The sequence below is a fragment of the Stegostoma tigrinum genome, chromosome 1 (genome assembly GCF_030684315.1).
Source record: "Stegostoma tigrinum isolate sSteTig4 chromosome 1, sSteTig4.hap1, whole genome shotgun sequence".
Lineage (NCBI taxonomy): Eukaryota > Metazoa > Chordata > Chondrichthyes > Orectolobiformes > Stegostomatidae > Stegostoma > Stegostoma tigrinum.
The window spans coordinates 191,640,702-191,658,899 of NC_081354.1; the positions used below are offsets into that span (position 1 = coordinate 191,640,702).

An 18,198-nucleotide genomic window follows, 5' to 3' on the forward strand; every position below is an offset into this window, starting at 1 on the left:
AATGCAATTGCTTTGCCACTTGCGAAGATCTTTGCATCCTCGCTCTCCACTGGAGTCGTACCTGAGGACTGGAGAGAGGCAAATGTAATTCCTCTCTTCAAGAAAGGAAATAGGGAAATCCCCGGCAATTATAGACCGGTAAGTCTCACGTCTGTCGTCTGCAAGGTGTTAGAAAGGATTCTGAGGGATAAGATTTATGACCATCTGGAAGAGCATGGCTTGATCAAATACAGTCAACACGGCTTTGTGAGGGGTAGGTCATGCCTTACAAACCTTATCGAGTTTTTTGAGGATGTGACTAGAAAGGTTGATGAGGGTCGAGCTGTGGATGTGGTGTATATGGACTTCAGTAAGGCATTTGATAAGGTTCCCCATGGAAGGCTCATTCAGAAGGTCAGGAGGAATGGGATACAGGGGAACTTAGCTGCTTGGATACAGAATTGGCTGGCCAACAGAAGACAGCGAGTGGTAGTAGAAGGAAAATATTCTGCCTGGAAGTCAGTGGTGAGTGGGGTTCCACAGGGCTCTGTCCTTGGGCCTCTACTGTTTGTAATTTTTATTAATGACTTGGACGAGGGAATTGAAGGATGGGTCAGCAAGTTTGCAGACGACACAAAGGTCGGAGGTGTCGTTGACAGTGTAGAGGGCTGTTGTAGGCTGCAGCGGGACATTGACAGGATGCAGAGATGGGCTGAGAGGTGGCAGATGGAGTTCAACCTGGATAAATGCGAGGTGATGCATTTTGGAAGGTCGAATTTGAAAGCTGAGTACAGGATTAAGGATAGGATTCTTGGCAGCGTGGAGGAACAGAGGGATCTTGGTGTGCAGATACATAGATCCCTTAAAATGGCCACCCAAGTGGACAGGGTTGTTAAGAAAGCATATGGTGTTTTGGCTTTCATTAACAGGGGGATTGAGTTTAAGAGTCGTGAGATCTTGTTGCAGCTCTATAAAACTTTGGTTAGACCGCACTTGGAATACTGCGTCCAGTTCTGGGCGCCCTATTATAGGAAAGATGTGGATGCTTTGGAGAGGGTTCAGAGGAGGTTTACCAGGATGCTGCCTGGACTGGAGGGCTTATCTTATGAAGAGAGTTTGACTGAGCTCGGTCTCTTTTCATTGGAGAAAAGGAGGAGGAGAGGTGACCTAATTGAGGTATACAAGATAATGAGAGGCATGGATAGAGTTGATAGCCAGAGACTATTTCCCAGGGCAGAAATGGCTAGCACGAGGGGTCATAGTTTTAAGCTGGTTGGTGGAAAGTATAGAGGGGATGTCAGAGGCGGGATCTTTACAAGGAGAGTTGTGAGAGCATGGAATGCGTTGCCAGCAGCAGTTGTGGAAGCAAGGTCATTGGGGTCATTTAAGAGACTGCTGGACATGTATATGGTCACAGAAATTTGAGGGTGCATACATGAGGATCAATGGTCGGCACAACATTGTGGGCTGAAGGGCCTGTTCTGTGCTGTACTGTTCTATGTTCTATGTTCTATGTTCTATGTAGAACCAGGAGATAAAATCTGAGAATTTGGGCCAGACCATTCAGGCAGAATTTGGGAAACATTTCTCGATGTTTGGAGCTCTCTTCCACAAATGCCAGTGGGTGCAGGATCAGTTGTTAAATTTAAATCTGAGAGAGATAATCATTTTGTTTAGGAAAGGTCTAATGGATACTGGTCAAAGGCAGTGGAGTTGAACCACAGATCAGCCATAATCTCATTGAATGGCAGAACAGGCTGAATGGCCTGCTCCTGTTCCTATGTTCCTGGAAAGAGTTTCAGTGGAAACGAGGAACAGTAAGGGAAAAAAAATCACTAGTGGAAGTGGTTTACAAGCTGGTAGCACTAACCATAATGTGGGAGAAAATATTCAAGAAATATTTGGTGCTAATGAAGAAGGGACGGCAATAGTCTTGTCGCTTGATTAAGGAGTTCAAGGAATGCCTTTGAGATAGTTCCTTAGAACAGCACATTCTGGAAGTCACCAGTGAGCAACATATATCAGACATAACAAGGTGTAGAGCTGGATGAACATGTCAGGCCAAGCAGCATCAGAGGAGCAGGAAGGCTGACGTTTCAGGCCTAGACCCTTCTTCAGAAAAAAGGTATCTCAGATTCTCTGAACAATTTCTGAAGAAGGGTATAGGCCCAAAACATCAGCCTTCCTGCTCCTCTGATGCTGCTTGTCCTGCTGTGTTCATCCAGCTCTACAACTTGCTATCTCAGATTCTCCAGCATCTGCATGTTCCTACCACCTCAGCAACATATATCAGGCTTGGCGTAACACCATGTGACAGGATTTACTAATGATCCAGAGGAAAGGCACCTCTATGCAGCAGTGATCATAATATAATCAAACTAGCCTGAATAAAGGCAACAATTTTGGCATGATACCCTTAAGTAAACAGGTCAGTGGGAGAAGATAGAGTGTGAGAGAAAGAGGACAGATGGTGAAGGGGCAAAACTAGGAAAAGAGGCAAAGTTAGGGAAATAAATGGAATTCAAAGCTATTTTGAAAGTTGCAAGATGTGAGGAACTGAGTAGTTCTGGCGACTGTAAAATATGGTCCGGCAATATCTTACTATTGCTACATTGTGAGAGGTATCCATGTTCCAAATGCAATCAGTCTTGTTTTGAGAATTCATACCACAGAAATAAACAAAGATGGGGTTGTTAACAGTGAAATAGAAGGTTAACCTGTCATCAGTGTGAACACAGTCTCTGTAGTCACTCACCATGTCCACGGTACCAGCAACGTTAATCATTCTCCGCACCACAGCTTCCTTATTACGATCCAGGTACAAATACTAAATGGAAAACAAACAATTGCCAATAATTCAGTGATCAAAATAACTCCATGTTCAAGCCGCATCATCACATACACCTCAACTGCCAGTGTCATTACAGGACACCACTTGATCCAACGTGTACCTGTTGGGTTAACCAACTGCTACCAACACCCGCCCCTCCCCCAACCATCCTTGCTCTTGTGCCATTCCGTCCAAAGTACTTTCCCCTTGAAACAATTTCCCTTTTGGAAGTTGCTCTTGAATCTGCTTCTGCTGTGTTTTTCAGAAGACTATGTGAATGAATACATACTGACAGCCCTGATGACGGAGAGAGATTCGTACAGTCATAGAGTCCTACAGCACGGAGTTAGGCCCTTCGATCCAAACTGGTCCATGCCGACCAAAGTGTCATTCCATGCTTACCCCATTTCCCTGCACTTGGCCCATATCCCTCTAAACCTTTCCTATCTATGTATTTGTCCAAATGCCTTTTAAATGTTGTTAATGTACCCACTTCAAGGACTTCTGCTCGCAGCTAAGTCCATATGCATACCACACTCTGTGTAAAAAAGTTGCTCCTCAGCTTCCCATTTATTCTTTTTCCTCTTACCTTGAACTGACGTTTTTGGGTCTAGACCCCTCGTCAGAAAAGGGGGATGGGGAGAGGGCGCTGAACTAAATAGGGAGAGAGGGGGAGACGAACCGAAGATGGATGGAAGAGAATATAGGTAGAGAGGAGAGTACAGGTGGGGAGATGTGGAGGGGATAGGTCAGTCCAGGGAGGACAGACAGGTCGGGGGGTTGGGGGGGGATGAGGTTAGTAGGTCGGAAATGGAGGTGTGGCTTGAGGTGGGAGGAGGGGATAGGTGAGAGGAAAAACAGGTTAGGGAGGCAGGGACGAGCTGGGCTGGTTTTGGGATGCCGTGGGTGGAGGGTCACCGCACCCCCCCCCCCCCAATTTGCCATTTCTCGGCCCACTTCCCCAAAAGATCAAGATCCCACTGCAATTTCTGATAACCTCCCTCTCTGTCCACGATATTGCCTAGTTTAGTCTCATCTCAAACCTACTAATCGTGCCGTGTACATTCTTATCCAAATCATCGCTACAGATAATAAACAGCAACAATCCCAGCACTGACCTCTGAGGCACACTCTAGTCACTGGCCTCCAGTCTGACAAACATCCTTCCACTATTACTCTCTGCTTCGTATCTTGATGTGGAAAGTCATCTTTTGTGCTCCTAAGATGCCGCTTGGCCCTCTAGTCCTCGATTCCTCAACCCTAGAGGAAGACTGAGTGCATTCACTCCATCAGCCTGTTATGATCTGACACTTCTATAAGATCCCCCTCAGTCTCCTATGCTCTCAAAGAAAAATGTCCTAGCATGTGCAACCTCTCTATAGCTCAGTCCCTTGAGACCTGGCAATACCCTTGTAAATTCCTTCTAGACTCTTTCCAGTTTACCAACATCCTTCCTGTTGCAAGGTGGCCAAAACTGAATACTCCAAAGGAAGCCTCACCAATGTCATGTACAACTGCAACATAACTTCCCAATTTCTGTACTCAATAGCCTGACTGATGAAGGCCAGTGTGCCAAAAGCCTCCTTCACTGCCCTGTCTCCCTTTCAGAGAAACGTGCACCTGAACTCCAAGGTTGCTCTCTTCCTCTGCACTCCTTAAGGCTCTATCATTCACCATAAAACGCCTACATTGATTTGACTTTCCAAAATGCAACACCTCATATTTAGATTAGATGAGATTAGATTCAAAATCTCCCCTCCACCCACTGCATCCCAAAACCTGCCCAGCTCGTCCCTGCCTCCCTAACCTGTTCTTCCTCTCACCTATCCCCTTCTCCCACCTCAAGCGCACCTCCATTTCCTACCTACTAACGTCATCCCGCCCCTTTGACCAGTCCGTCCTCCCTGGACTGACCTATCCCCTCCATATCTCCCCACCTGTATTCTCCTCTCCACCTATATTCTCTTCTATCCATCTTCGGTTCGCCTCCCCCTCTCTCCCTATTTAGTTCAGAGGCCTCTCCCCAGCCCCCTTTTCTGACGAAGGGTCTAGACCCGAAAACGTCAGCTTTTGTGCTCCTAAGATGCTGCTTGGCCTGCTGTGTTCATGCAGTTCCACACTTTGTTATCTTGGATTCTCCAGCATCTGCAGTTCCCATTATCTCTGAGTCTACCATGTATTGTTGGAAATCAATTATTATCATTATTAGCGTCACCACACTACCAGAAGGATGTGGAAGCTTTGGAGAGAGTACAGAGAAGGCTCACTTGGATGATGCCTGGTCTCCAATGCATTGACTATAAGGAAAGGTTAAAAAAACTAGGATTGTTTTCACTGGAAAGATGGCGGCTGAGAGGAGACATGATTGATGTCTACAACATTATGACAAGTATAGATAAGGTGGATCATCAGAAGCTTTTTCCCAGGGTTGAAGTTTCAATTACAAGGGGGCACAGATTCAAGGTCAGAGGGGGAAAGTTTAAGGGAGATGTGCAAAGGAAGTTTCTCGTGCCAAGTGGTAGCAGCCTGGAATGCACTACCAGAAGAGGTAGCGGATGCAAGCACATTGAACAAATTTAAGAGGCACCTAGATGGATATATGAACAGGGAGGGATAGAGGGATAAGGATAAAAAAATGGCGGGTTTATTTTTAGATTATTTAGGGCATGATGGTCGGCACAGGCTTGGTGAATGTGTTTTACTTTTTCATTTGTTCATTAAGGAAGTCATGTTGGAATATTTGGAAAATCATAATCTAATCAAGCAGTCTCAGCATGGGCCCATTAAAGGGAAACTGTGTCTGACTAATTAGAATTTTTTGAGGAAGTATCAACCAGAGTGGATAGCAGAAAATCAGTACATGTGTTCCATTTGGATTTCTGAAAAGATGTTCAACAAGGTGCCTCACATAAGGTTAAGTCGTACGATAAGAGCCCACAGTGCTGGATGTAGTACACTGGCATGGCTAGAGGATTCAATCATGGGCAGATAACAGTGAGGATGGCAATCTGTGTTGGTGCACAGGGACCAGTGCTTGGTCTGCAACTGTCTACAATATAAATCAATGACTTGTAGGAAGGAAGTCAACGTACTGTAGCCAAATTTGCAGAGGACACAGAAGTAGGTGAAAAGCGAGATTATGAGATAGAGACAATTTACAAAGAGATATTCATTGGTTAAGAAAGTGTGCAAATGGAGTGTAATGTGGACAAATGCAAAGTTGTTCATTTTGGAAGGAAGAACAAAAAAACAGAACATTATTTAAATGGAGAAAAACACCAGACAGTTGCAACACAAAAGGACCCAGTGATGTATGAAATCGGTGTCTGGCATGTGTGAGGCTTTTAAAGACCAGCTGGTTAAAGTGTAAGACATGCATGTCCCCGCAAAGCTGAAGGATATGAATGGCAGGATCCAGGAAACATGGATGACAAGGGAAAGTGTACACAGAACGTAGAACAATACCGCGCAGAACAGGCTCTTCGGCCCTCGATGTTGCGCCGACCTGTGAGCTAATCTAAGCCCATCTCCCTACACTATCCCATCATACGCATGTATTAGAAGAAAGAGGGGAGCAAAGAAAAGAGTACGTCCACTCGAGGACAAAGGAGGGAATTTATGCGTGGAGACATTGGAAGTGAGGAAGATACTTAATGGGTGCTTTGTATCGGTATTCACCAAGGGCAAGGATATGACTGATGCCAATGTCAGGGATGAGTATATGCATAACTCTAGAGAATGTCAATATATTGAAGGAGGAAGTTTTGGCATCCTAAATTGCAATAAGGAAGACAAGTCCCCAGGTCAAATGGGATCTATCTCAGGTTACTCCAAGAGGCAAGGGAAGAAATAGCTGGGGCATTAGCAGATATTTTCACATCCCCTTTAACCACAGCCAAGAGTCCAGAGGACTGAAGGTTAGCCAATGTTGTTCCCTTGTTGAAGAAAGGAAGCAGGGTTAATCCAGGAAATTGTAGGCCAGTGAGCCTAACATCTGATGGGGAAGCTCTTGGAGAAGACGCTGAGGAACAAGAGATATGCGCATTTGGAAGACAATGGACTAGTTAGTGACAGGCAGCATGGTTTACTACGGGCAAGGTCATGTCTCACCAACCTGACTGAATTTTGTGAAGAGGCAACAAAGATAATTGAGGTAAGGGCCAAGGATGTAGTTTACATGGACTTTAGTAAGGCATTTGATAAAGTCCAACACAGCAGATTGGTACAAAAATTATAAGCCACATGGGATTTGGGGTGGGCTGGCTAGATGAATACAAAACTAGCTTGGTTGTAGAAGACAGAGGGTAGAGGTTGAAGGGTGCTTTTCAGAATGGAGACCAGTAACTAGTGGTGTTCTACAGGGATCAATCTTAGGTCCTCTGCTATTGGTAGTATGTATAAATATTCTGGAGGAAAATGTGGGTCATCTGATTAGTCAGTATAAAAGCCTTGTTCGGCTGTGTTTGGAGAATTGTGTGCAGTTTTAGTCTTCACATTACCAGAAGGACTTGGAGGCTTTGGAGAGAGTACAGAGAATTTTCACCAGGATGTTGCCCAGTCTCGACGGCACTGGCAAAGAGGAAAGGTTAAAAAGAATAGGACTGTTTTCACAGGCAAGACGACAGCTGAGAGGAGACCTGATAGGGGTCTACAAAATGCTTACAGGCAAGAATTGGGTGGGTGGTCAGAGGCTTTTTCCTAGGGTTGAAGTTTCAATTACAAGGGGGAACTGGTTCAAGATGAGAGGGGAAATGTTTAAAGGAGATGTGCAAAGGAACTTTTTCATGCAGAGAGCGGTAGGAGCCTGGAATACACTGCCTGAGGAGGTGGTGGAAGTAGATACACTGGTAACATTTAAGAGACATCTGGAGGGTTACATGAATAGGGAGGGAATATATGGATATGGACCCGAATAAGGGCAGAAAGTTTGTTTTTTAGTTCAGTTAGGGCGTGATGATCGACGCAGGCTTGGAGGGCAGAAGGGCCCGTTCCTGTTCTGTACTTCTGTTTTGTTATTCCTTTCTTTGCTTTTGGCTTGTGCTTGAAATACAGAAAGCTAGACATAGGTACAGTAGGTAATCAAGAAGTAGAATGGAAGGTTGGCCCTTATTTCAAGGGGATTGGAGTATGAAGAGTAGGATGCCTTATTGCAACTGTAAAAGATACTGGTGAGACCAGATCTGAATACTGTGAGCAGTTTGAGTTCCTTATTGAAGGAAGGATATCATAGCATAAAGATGTTGTTAAAGGATGAGATAATAAAATGTGAGGCTGGATGAACACAGCAGGCCAAGCAGCATCTCAGGAGCACAAAAGCTGACGTTTCGGGCCTAGACCCTTCATCAGAGAGGGGGATGGGGTGAGGGTTCTGGAATAAATAGGGAGAGAGGGGGAGGCGGGCCGAAGATGGAGAGAAAAGAAGATAGGTGGAGAGAGTATAGGTGGGGAGGTAGGGAGGGGATAGGTCAGTCCAGGGAAGACGGACAGGTCAAGGAAGTGGGATGAGGTTAGTAGGTAGATGGGGGTGCGGCTTGGAGTGGGAGGAAGGGATGGGTGAGAGGAAGAACAGGTTAGGGAGGCAGAGACAGGTTGGACTGGTTTTGGGATGCAGTGGGTGGAGGGGATGAGCTGGGCTGGTTGTGTGGTGCAGTGGGGGGAGGGGACGAACTGGGCTGGTTTAGGGATGCAGTAGGGGAAGGGGAGATTTTGAAACTGGTGAAGTCCACATTGATACCATTAGGCTGCAGGGTTCCCAGGCAGAATATGAGTTGCTGTTCCTGCAACCTTCGCGTGGCATCATTGTGGCACTGCAGGAGGCCCATGATGGACATGACATCTAAAGAATGGGAGGGGGAGTGGAAATGGTTTGCGACTGGGAGGTGCAGTTGTTTGTTGCGAACTGAGCGGAGGTGTTCTGCATTGCGGTCCCCAAGCCTCCGCTTGGTTTCCCCAATGTAGAGGAGGCCACACCGGGTACAGTGGATGCAGTATACCACATTGGCAGATGTGCAGGTGAACCTCTGCTTAATGTGGAATGTCATCTTGGGGCCTGGGATAGGGGTGAGGGAGGAGGTGTGGGGACAAGTGTAGCATTTCCTGCGGTTGCAGGGGAAGGTGCCGGGTGTGGTGGGGTTGGAGGGCAGTGTGGAGCGAACAAGGGAGTCACGGAGAGAGTGGTCTCTCCGGAAAGCAGACAGGGGTCGGGATGGAAAAATGTCTTGGGTGGTGGGGTCGGATTGTAGATGGCGGAAGTGTCGGAGGATGATGCGTTGTATCCGGAGGTTGGTGGGGTGGTGTGTGAGAACGAGGAGGATCCTCTTTGGGCGGTTGTGGGGGGGGGCGGGATGTGAGGGATGTGTTGCGGGAAATACGGGAGACACGGTCAAGGGCGTTCTCGATCACTGTGGGGAGAAAGTTGCGGTCCATGAAGAACTTGGACATCTGGGATGTGCGGGAGTGGAATGTCTTGTCGTGGGAGCAGATGCGGCGGAGGCGGAGGAATTGGGAATAGGGGATGGAATTTTTGCAGGAGGGTGAGTGGGAGGAGGTGTATTCTAGGTAGCTGTGGGAGTCGGTGGGCTTGAAATGGACATCAGTTACAAGCTGGTTGCCTGAGATGGAGACTGAGAGGTCCAGGAAGGTGAGGGATGTGCTGGAGATGGCCCAGGTGAACTGAAGGTTGGGGTGGAAGGTGTTGGTGAAGTGGATGAACTGTTCGAGCTCCTCTGGGGAGCAAGAGGCGGCGCCGATTCAGTCATCAATGTACCGGAGGAAGAGGTGGGGTTTGGGGCCTGTGTAGGTGCGGAAGAGGGACTGTTCCACGTAACCTACAAAGAGGCAGGCATAGCTGGGGCCCATGCGGGTGCCCATGGCCACCCCCTTAGTCTGTAGGAAGTGGGAGGAGTCAAAAGAGAAGTTGTTGATGGTGAGGACGAGTTCGGCTAGGCGGATGAGGGTGTCGGTGGAGGGGGACTGGTCGGGCCTGCGGAAGAAGCGGAGGGCTGTTTTATCATTTTACTGAAAGCTTCAGCTTTGCTGTGTGACCGTTTCCAAGGCTGGCTCTTTTTTAGGAATTGATACAAAAGTGCCAGATGGAGGCTAGGTTATGTGATGAACTTTTCAGAATTATTCATCCGTCCAAAAATTGACTGAAGCTCTGGTACAGATGTGAGTGCCGGGGCACCTTTGATCGCCCTCACTTTGTCTTCTAACGGATGTAACTTAGTTTTGACGGCTCTTTGTAGCTCAAGTAGGTCACTTAGAGTGTCTGAAACACACATTTTTCCCTTCTTAGGTATATGCCCACCTTGGAAAACCATCTAAGAACTGTGTCCAAGTTCTCTAAATGTTCCTTATTGGTCTTCCCTATAATTAGCACATCATCTAAATAAATGGCGACCTGAGATAGGCCTTGTAAACTGGTCGCTATCGTCCACTGAAAAATGACACAGGCTAACAATACCCCAAAAGGCAGTCTTGTTTATTGGTACAAACTCTTATAGGTATTAATTATGTCTGGGAATTCTCATTCAACTACATTTGCAAGTACGCATGGCTCATGTCCTTCATGAAGGATTGCACCCCCTTTTTGCCAGCTTTGTATATAGGTCCTTATGTGAGGGATTGGGTATTATCCAGCTTCAAAAGTGGCTTACCCTTTGCTTAAAATCCCAACAAAGGTGAACCGGCCCTCTGGGCTTCAAAAGTGGTGCGACCAGTGTTGCCGATTCTGCAAACCAGACTGGTTTAATGATTCCCTTCCTTTCCAGCCTCCTGATTTCTGTCTCTAATTTTGCCCTCAAGGCAAATGGCACTGGGTGGGCCTTGAAGAATCAATTGTTTCCTCATCAACATGCGAGGTGGCCTTGGTTCGTTCAATAGTCCCTAAACCTCCCTAGAATACTTCACACAGGCAACCAAAAACAAAACGAAAAACATTGAGCCAATCAAGGTGAATATTTTTCAACCAATCCCAACCCATCAAGCTTGGGCCCAAGCCTTCTACTACAACCAGTGGCAACTGCACCAGATGCTTCTCATAACAGACCAGAAGCAAAGTTGGTACCCTTAATCTGTAAAGTTTCCCCATTATAGGCTCTCAGTCTAGTCAAGGTCTTACGCAAACTGAAGGATTGGAGTTCAGAGTGAATCTTATTAAGGACGGTTCTGCTGCACTGGTATCGACTTCCATTAGAGCCAGGTGGCCATTTAACCAGATGTTTATTATGATTGGTTCTGGTTTGAATGTTGCTAAGCAATTTAATTTTCCAAACCACCTGGAGGTGGATTTTCCAACATGTGCACTTTCCTGGATACCAGCTAATTAGTTCTCTTACTCTGTTCAGGTCCTGTAGGATTCTTTTGCTGTCTCAAATCCGCATACAGCCAGCAATTACAATGGCTTGTTGGCCTGGATCCTGATGAAAATTTTAACTGTTTGACTGAGGCTTGGCTTTGTTTTGTGTTTTGCTGTGGGCTGACCTAGAGTTCCTCTGTTCAGGATATGTCCTCAGTGAGGCTCTATATTGCCTTCACTCAAGTGGTGGTCCCCAAGCTCAGTTGGATTCGCGATAGTATGGACTTCCATTGGCATATCCTGTAACTCATATACTCCACTTGGCGCATTTTCTCATGATAAAGCCAGTTGTAGAGCCTGTTTGAAGTCCAGTTGGGCTTCACCTAGTCAGCAATTTTGCATAGTTACATCATTAATCCCACATATCAACCAACCAAAAATCCCATCACGGACTCCCCTGGTTCTTGAATTGCCAAGTAAAACTGATAGTATCTCAGAACTAAAGGATCTTTAACTAAATCTATCAACTCTCAAACGGTTTTAGTATCTGGTGCTACAGGGATAGCTAGGCTGCTAACAACGATAATTACTCATTGTTTCTTGTCTGCCACAAAGTTGTTTGCTTGAAAAGAATAAACTATTCTTTCCACATACTGGGCCCAGTCCTGAATGGCAAAATCAAATGAATTATGCTTCCCAAATATGGCATGACACAAGAAATATTTACCCTAATTCAAAGGCTTTTGCAAGTAGGTTTCTTCAGGATTATGCTTTATTCTCCTTGCCACTAAAATAACTCCACAGAGACCAGTATCCCATCACCAAGTCCACCCTTTATTTACACATGAACTGTCCTTCACTTTAGTCCTACCTCTTTGAAGTCACTATTACATTATCAAACTTTGACTGATTGATCTTTTGTAATCAATCTCATGAGCAAAAATGATTGAATTTCTCACCACCCTCTGACACATTGCCTATCAGGGACACTCCCCTATATACCTGTCAGCCAGAGTTCTCTGATTGGACCAGATTAATAGCCCCAAGCAGGGAGCTCATTGCAATCACCACAAGACCTAGTCACTGAATCATACTTTTAAGCAAGATGTTGTTGCTCTGAAGCTTTAAATGGTCAATTTGTTAAAGACCATATGGCAGTCGATGTAAAAACTTCTCGGACTTTCTGCCATGGAGGGTTTAATACTGGAACAGGCAATCCAATTCTCTGAACAAGGAGAATCCAGAGATCAGTGAGAAATGTTAGTAAACAGCGGAGATCCTCCTGATAATAAAATGTGAGGCTGGATGAACACAGCAGGCCAAGCAGCATCTCAGGAGCACAAAAGCTGACGTTTCGGGCCTAGACCTTCATCAGAGAGCTCTTTTACCATATGGCTGCAGGGTTCCCAGGCAGAATATGAGTTGCTGTTCCTGCAACCTTCGGGTGGCATCATTGTGGCAGTGCAGGAGGCCCATGATGGACATGTCATCTAAAGAATGGGAGGGGGAGTGGAAATGGTTGGCGACTGGGAGGTGCAGTTGTTTGTTGCGAACTGAGCGGAGGTGTTCTGCAAAGCGGTCCCCAAGCCTCCGCTTGGTTTCCCCAATGTAGAGGAAGCCGCACCGGGTACAGTGGATGCAGTATACCACATTGGCAGATGTGCAGGTGAACCTCTGCTTAATGTGGAATGTCATCTTGGGGCCTGGGATGGGGGTGAGGGAGGAGGTGTGGGGTCAAGTGTAGCATTTCCTGCGGTTGCAGGGGAAGGTGCCGGGTGTGGTGGGGTTGGAGGGCAGTGTGGAGCGAACAAGGGAGTCACGGAGAGAGTGGTCTCTCCGGAAAGCAGACAGGGGAGGGGATGGAAAAATGTCTTGGGTGGTGGGGTCGGATTGTAAATGGCGGAAGTGTCGGAGGATAATGCGTTGTATCCGGAGGTTGGTAGGGTGGTGTGTGAGAACGAGGGGGATCCTCTTGGGGCGGTTGTGGCGGGGGCGGGGTGTGAGGGATGTGTTGCGGGAAATGCGGGAGACGCGGTCAAGGGCGTTCTCGATCACCGTGGGTGGAAAGTTGCGGTCCTTAAAGAACTTGGACATCTGGGATGTGCGGGAGTGGAATGTCTTATCGTGGGAGCAGATGCGGCGGAGGCGGAGGAATTGGGAATAGGGGATGGAATTTTTGCAGGAGGGTGGGTGGGAGGAGGTGTATTCTAGGTAGCTGTGGGAGTCGGTGGGCTTGAAATGGACATCAGTTACAAGCTGGTTGCCTGAGATGGAGACTGAGAGGTCCAGGAAGGTGAGGGATGTGCTGGAGATGGCCCAGGTGAACTGAAGGTTGGGGTGGAAGGTGTTGGTGAAGTGGATGAACTGTTCGAGCTCCTCTGGGGAGCAAGAGGCGGCGCCGATACAGTCATCAATGTACCGGAGGAAGAGGTGGGGTTTGGGGCCTGTGTAGGTGCGGAAGAGGGACTGTTCCACGTAACCTACAAAGAGGCAGGCATAGCTGGGGCCCATGCGCGTGCCCATGGCCACCCCCTTAGTCTGTAGGAAGTGGGAGGAGTCAAAAGAGAAGTTGTTGAGTGTGAGGACGAGTTCAGCTAGGCGGATGAGGGTGTTGGTGGAGGGGGACTGGTCGGGCCTGCGGGACAGGAAGAAGCGGAGGGCCTTGAGGCCATCTCCATGCGGAATGCAGGTGTCTAGGGACTGGACGTCCATGGTGAAGATGAGGTGTTGGGGGCCAGGGAATTGGAAGTCCTGGAGGAGGTGGAGGGCGTGGGTGGTGTCACGGACGTAGGTGGGGAGTTCCTGGACCAAAGGGGAGAAAATGGAGTCCAGATAGGTGGAGATGAGTTCGGTGGGGCAGGAGCAGGCTGAGACGATGGGTCGACCAGGGCAGGCAGGTTTGTGGATTTTGGGAAGGAGATAGAAACGGGCCGTGCGGGGTTGGGGAACAATGAGGTTGGAGGCTGTGGGTGGGAGGTCCCCTGAGGTGATGAGGTCATGAATGGTGTTGGAGATGATGGTTTGGTGCTCGGATGTGGGGTCATGATCGAGGAGGCGGTAGGAGGTGGTGTCGGAGAGTTGGCGTCTGGCCTCGGCGATGTAGAGGTCAGTGCGCCATACTACCACTGCGCCACCCTTGTCTGCGGGTTTGATGGTGAGGTTGGGGTTGGAGCGGAGGGAGCGGAGGGCTGCCCGTTCTGCGGGGGAGAGGTTGGAGTGGGTGAGAGGGGTGGAGAGGTTGAGGCGGTTAATGTCTCGACGGCAGTTGGAGATGAAGAGGTCGAGGGAGGGTAGGAGGCCTGGGGGTGGTGTCCAGGAGGAGGACTTGTGTTGGAAGCGGGTGAAGGGGTCAGTGGAAGGAGGGTTGGGTTCCCGGTTGAAGAAGTCGGCATGGAGGCGAAGACGGCGGAAAAACTGCTCTATGTCCGACCGTGACTGGTATTCGTTGATGTGTGGTTGTAGGGGGACAAAGGTGAGCCCCTTCCTGAGGACTGACCGTTCGTCCTCAGTCAGTGGGAGGTCTGGGGGGACGGTGAAGATGCGGCAGGGCCGGGTGTGGCTGTCTCCTCTGGGGCTGCTGGCTGTGGGCGGAGCGATGAGGTCGTCGGCCGTGGGCGGGGTTCTGTCGGCCGTGGGCGGGGTTCCGTCGGCGTCGGCCGTGGGCGGGGTTCCGTCGGCGTCGACCGTGGGCGGGGTTCCGTCGGCGTCGGCCGTGGGCGGGGTTCCGTCGGCGTCGGCCGTGGGCGGGGTTCCGTCGGCGTCGACCGTGGGCGGGGTTCCGTCGGCGTCGACCGTGGGCGGGGTTCCGTCGGCGTCGGCCGTGGGCGGGGTTCCGTCGGCGTCGGCCGTGGGCGGGGTTCCGTCGGCGGTGGGAGGATCGGGGTGGGTGGCAGCAGCTGAGGTGAGGGTGGTGTGTGGGCTGCAGTACCTGGACGTGGAGGTGGTGACTGCAGCAGCGGTTCCGGAAGTTCTGTGGCCGGCGGAGGCCGATGTGACGTCATCGGTGGGGTCTCCGGCCGTGTCCTCATGGTCAATGGCGGCGGGTGCATGGTGGGGGAGGGGCAGGGACAGACTCGGGATTTGGGAGGCGCAGGAATCCTCTGGTGGGTGGCAGGGGCCAGTGAGTTGGTTGTACTTACGATTTTTGGTGTCCAGTAAAGCTGAGTGGAACTGGGTGTTCAGTCTGTGGATCCTGCGGCGGATAAAAAACAGCAGGGGTCATGTGCAGGTCTGGGAGAGGGAGGCTCTGAGCTGGGGCAGGCTGGATGGCAGTGCCTGGAGGTGCCGGCGCATGGCTGCAAGTGTCTGTTTCAGGACTCGCAGGGAGAACCGCTTCTGAAGGGTCTGAATATTCTGGGTGTAGAGGTGGTCACGGTTGGGGCCAAATTGGGAAGGCTGAAATGTGGACTGTAGTCCCTTGGGGATGATCTGGTTCCGTAGGCAGGTGCTGAGGAAGGTGATGTGGCTGTGGTACCTGGTTTGCTTCAGGACATGGTCGAGCAGTTTCAAGGCCGAAGAGATTACAAGAGAGTTGCAATGGGAGAGAGATTCCCTGAGGTTGGTCTGGAGGGAGGAGGGTATCTTCTTCAGGTTAGGCATCCCTGGAAGAGGCTTCGCAGTGAAGTTAAAATTGTATCAGTGATAATGGGAACTGCAGATGCTGGAGATTCCAAGATAATAAAATGTGAGGCTGGATGAACACAGCAGGCCAAGCAGCATCTCAGGAGCACAAATAAAGGGTCTAGGCCCGAAACGTCAGCTTTTGTGCTCCTGAGATGCTGCTTGGCCTGCTGTGTTCATCCAACCTCACATTTTGTTGTCTTGGAATCTCCAGCATCTGCAGTTCCCATTATCTCGGAGATCCTCCTGATGTGGTTTGAAGCTAAGGCCCAAGCTGTTAACATAAGCCTCTTGATAGTCCACCAAAAAATGAAAACTGCAGGAATCAACGGAACATATGCAATTGTTCAAGATGTGTTCTCCATCAGAATTGGAGGCACTGACTGGCCTGTAAATTATTGGGCTCTCTTGACCTTTTTTAATGTTCTCAGTCTCTAGTTGCCTGGTGCCTCTCAAGTAAAGCTCCTCCACTCCTGATGTACTGTAACACTCTCATTTACATCTGTCCATGAAAGCATTATTTAAAACTGCTGTCATTGTCTGAGACATTCCTCAACTAATACTGATTCTATTCCACTGCTTGTTGTTGTACCAATGTCAGAGCCTTATTGTGAGTTTCATCATCTTTATTTGCATCCCTCATTTTCTACGGCTCTCTGCTGCCTACTGAAGCTGGGGTCTCACCCTAACCAGGATAGACTCATCATATCACTTCAATCCAGGCCATTCACTTCCTTCTGTGCTGCTACTGGGTCTTATACTTTCCATTTTCTGGACAGAGTCATGTCCTTTTCTTGAATTTATTATATTTTCAAACTTCAACTCGTGGATTTTTTGTAATCAATCTTATGAATAGAAACCATAGAATTTCTCACCTTCCTTGGTCCTCCCTCTGACACATTTCAGCCTATGAAACCCCAAGGTCAATATCCCCCCAATTAAAAGCTGCCATTCCTTGCTTCCCTTTCCAGCTGAACTCATTTTGTTTTGTTCTGTTGGCCCTCAGATACTCATCATTGATGTGAGCAGGGAAGACACTCACCATTCCAGTATCAGCGACAAGCACCAGCTCCAGGTGTCTCAACTCTTGTAACACGTTCCTTTTGACCTGCAAAGGAGAAAATCTCAGTCAGTGTGATAGAGGTAAATTGAGACAGGTATCCTTTTTGGAAGGAAGACAATCACACCTGAAGGCTCAGCAGTGTCAGCACCCTCTTATTTAGTACTCAGTGTTTTCTTGTGTCTCTGGGTTAAAATTTTTAATTGAACAGTTATTTTCGCTTTCCTGTCTCTCTCTCTCTCTTTTCACACACTCTCCATTTGTTTCCTCACCCTCTCGCTGGACTCTCTCATCTTCCCTCTCATGTTTTTGTGCATTCTTTTCCTCTCTGATTACCTGATGCTACACCATCTTGATCGCTTCCACTTTACCCTCCACTCCACAGGTATAGCCACATTGGTCATGGCTACACTGACATTCCTCAAATCCAAGAAGGGCCAGCTATTTTCCCTGGAGTAATGAAGGCTGAGGAATGACCTTACAGAAGTTTCTAAAACCGTTGGAGGTGTGGAGAGTGAACAGTCAAGGTCTTTTCTTCAGGGTAGGGGAGGCATAGGTTTAAGGAGACAGGAGAAAGATTTCAAAAGGAGCTAAGGGGCAACATTTTCATGCAGAGGGTGGTGTGTGCATGGAATGATCTGCCAGAGGAAGCAGTGGAAGCTGGTCCAATTACAACAAAAAGGCTCCTGCTTGGCCTGCTGTGTTCATCCAGCTTCACAGTTCGTTATCTTGGATTCTCCAGCATCTGCAGTTTCCATTATCACTGATACAATACAAAGGCATCTGGATGGTACATGAATAGAAACAGAGACACATAGAACAATACGGCACAGTACAGGCCCTTCGGCCCTCGATGTTGTGCCGACCTGTCACACCGATCTCAAGCCCATCTAACCTACACTACTCCATGAACGTCCATATGCTTATCCAATGACGACGTAAATGTACCTAAAGTCAGCGAATCTACTACCATTGCAAGCAAAGCGTTCCATTCCAATACTACTCTCTGAGTAAAGAAACCACCGGTGACATCCGTCCTATATCTTTCACCCCTCAATTTAAAGCTATGCCCCTTCGTGCTCACTGTCACCATCCCAGGAAAAAGGCTCTCCCTATCCACCCTATCTAACCCTCTGATTATTTTAGATGTCTCAATTAAGACACCTCTCAACCTTCTTCTCTCAAACAAAAACAGCCTCAAGTCCCTGAGTCTTTCCTCGTAACAGCTTCCCTCCATACCAGGCAACATCCTAGTAAATCTCCTCTGCACCCTTTCCAAAGCTTCCACATCCTTCTTATAATGCGGTGACCAGAACTGTACACAATACTCAAAGTGCAGCCGCACCAGAGTTTTGTACAGCTGCAGCATTATCTCTTGGTTCCAGAACTCGATCCCTCTATTAATAAAAGCTA

At 48.3% G+C, this 18,198-nt stretch overlaps 1 protein-coding gene across 7 annotated transcripts in view; it reads right to left on the reverse strand.

The window, feature by feature from the left end:
* The window catches only part of LOC125467654 (disintegrin and metalloproteinase domain-containing protein 12-like), a 243,940-nt gene that overhangs the window by 144,328 nt on the left and 81,414 nt on the right, over positions 1–18,198 (reverse strand). For all 7 annotated transcript variants that reach the window (XM_059650847.1, XM_059650852.1, XM_059650849.1 and 4 more), the window contains 2 exons: positions 16,768–16,833; positions 2,735–2,806 (listed from right to left, as the gene is read on the reverse strand). In XM_059650847.1, coding sequence (XP_059506830.1) covers positions 2,735–2,806; positions 16,768–16,833 — 138 coding nt within the window. The remainder of the gene's footprint in view (positions 1–2,734; positions 2,807–16,767; positions 16,834–18,198) is intronic.